Here is a 2,049-nt window from a genome sequence, read left to right on the forward strand (position 1 = left end):
TAATTTGTCGATCATTTCAAAGGACAATTTTTGAGCATAGTGAGTTTGTAGCACTGCTATAGTTTGAGTATTAGAATAAGTAAATGCTTGAGAATAGCAGTGCAAGGATAGGAGGAATGTGAGATAGGGTGGTGTGCAGGAGTTCGACGGGTTACACTGCACGACGCGACCCTAACCGTATCAAATGATCAAAGTCCATATTTTCAAAGCTCACCTCTTCCTCTCCCGGTTGCGGTACCAGAGGCCTGCCGCCTTGCTCGGATCCCAGCAATGGGATCTCAAGCAAGGTTTTTTTTCAGCCCGACCGCCCCCGCGCCGCCCCCCGCCCTCCTGCCCGTTAACGGGGACTTCCCACTGCGGAGCCTCCTAGTCCCGTGCTGTCCAGAGACCGGTTTTAAAGAGATGACCCTGTCCATTTGTGTGGTAATGGACTTTGTTTGAAATCTTGTGCAATGGGATTTCAACACCTATGTGAATTCGTAAGACGTATCTGTCCTAGAGGCAGTTATGCAAATTCGCAATTGACGTAGTGCCGAGACTCTGTTTCGGTGCCAATCTAGTGGTGATCGTTACTCCCCCAAGAGGAACGGTAAGCGTCGCTATGCGTTTGTGTTATTGTCTCGCTGGCTCTGACACTTGGCCAATGATTGACATCAGATTTGCCGTCACACCTTTAACTAGTTCATTTGGCGTTGCACCTTTCATCAGTTTAGGCATCAAGCATTTGAAATTAATCTCCATCGAGAGTTTCCCCTTATAATTATGCTAAATAGTTTAAATTTGTTAACATTTTATACATTAATTTATTCATTTAGGAACTTAAATGATAAATAAAATATAATGTTCATTCATCTAATAATTGGGCAAATTCAGTTTTTGTTTACATTACACTGTTTTAAAGTAGAAAAGTTTACCAGTTTTTCATTTACATTTCATCATATAAAAGATTTTAATTATTCATTAATTTTATACTGATAATAATATATTTTTAGTTTAAAGCAGCTTTTTACTTTAAAGAATGTAATGTCAAAGTAGATTTCTACTTTAAAGCAGTGTAATGTAAACAGTTAAAAGGGATGGAATATAGTAAACAAATAATAAGCATAATTTTATTTATTAATTATTGGTGAATTAGCTATTGTTTGAATATAAATTTTTTACATATAAAAATGTTAATCGGGGTCTCCTATAATTAGGCAATGGGAAAAGTAAACTTGGTATAAATGAAATAAATAATTAGCTTAGGCAAGGTGCAACGAGTTTAATCTTTTTATAAATAGGAAGTAATCTTCTATAAATAGAATGTTATTAATCCGTAACATGTAGGAAAACAATGTATTAAATGAGATTAATTTTAATATGCTAATTAGAAAGTTTAAAAGGCAACGTAAATGCAACACTGAGTATTTTAATTTTTAATTAGGTTAAATAACGTCACTCGTAACTACATATTTTAGCAGTGAGAGTTTTTTAATTAATGATTAACATACAATGTAAACACAAAAGTGGGTCATAATATTTTCTAATTAGGTATAATAACGTCACTCGTAACTACATATTTTAGCAGGGTTTTTTAATAGCTAATTAGAATGTTTAAAATGGAATGCAAAGAACAGCTACTTACAGTAGTCAGTTTCATTTGAAAAGATAAGTAGGCATAATACATTAAATCAATAATGATGAGTTGTAAATCATACGGTAAGTATGCAAACATGAGTTGGTTCTGCAGGACAGTACATTAATATTGAGTATCAGGTGTGACGGCAATTTGATGTGCATGAGGCGGCAAGGCTTAGTAGGCGAGACGATTCACATTTGCCTGGCAACGCACGCCATCTGGTGCGGAAGCTACGTCTTCGGCGGATCAGAATGGCCATCTGGTCCGTCGAGGGTGGATCAGATGGATCCACCCAAGGTCATCTCGGCCAAATCGTGAGGCCAGCACGTGGGCTAGGAGGCGATGATGCAGTGGGGGGTCCCCGGGGCAAGAGGGCGGGAGGGACGGCGCGGGGGCCGTTCGGACTGACCGAAAGGCATGCCCTTCCACCG

General features: G+C 38.6%; 1 protein-coding gene across 1 annotated transcript; it reads left to right on the plus strand.

The window, feature by feature from the left end:
* Positions 1-123: 123 nt before the first annotated feature.
* On the plus strand, positions 124-1,936 carry Tsp_05556a (hypothetical protein; the record flags this gene model as incomplete). The annotated part of the gene is given in 6 exon segments (XM_003371856.1): positions 124-287; positions 300-423; positions 500-691; positions 993-1,031; positions 1,246-1,259; positions 1,756-1,936. Coding segments are annotated over 6 exon segments (714 nt in total), but the record flags the coding sequence as incomplete, so codon positions are not given.
* Positions 1,937-2,049: the final 113 nt, after the last annotated feature.

Source organism: Trichinella spiralis, assembly GCF_000181795.1.
Source record: "Trichinella spiralis strain ISS 195 chromosome Unknown Scfld9, whole genome shotgun sequence".
NCBI lineage: Eukaryota > Metazoa > Nematoda > Enoplea > Trichinellida > Trichinellidae > Trichinella > Trichinella spiralis.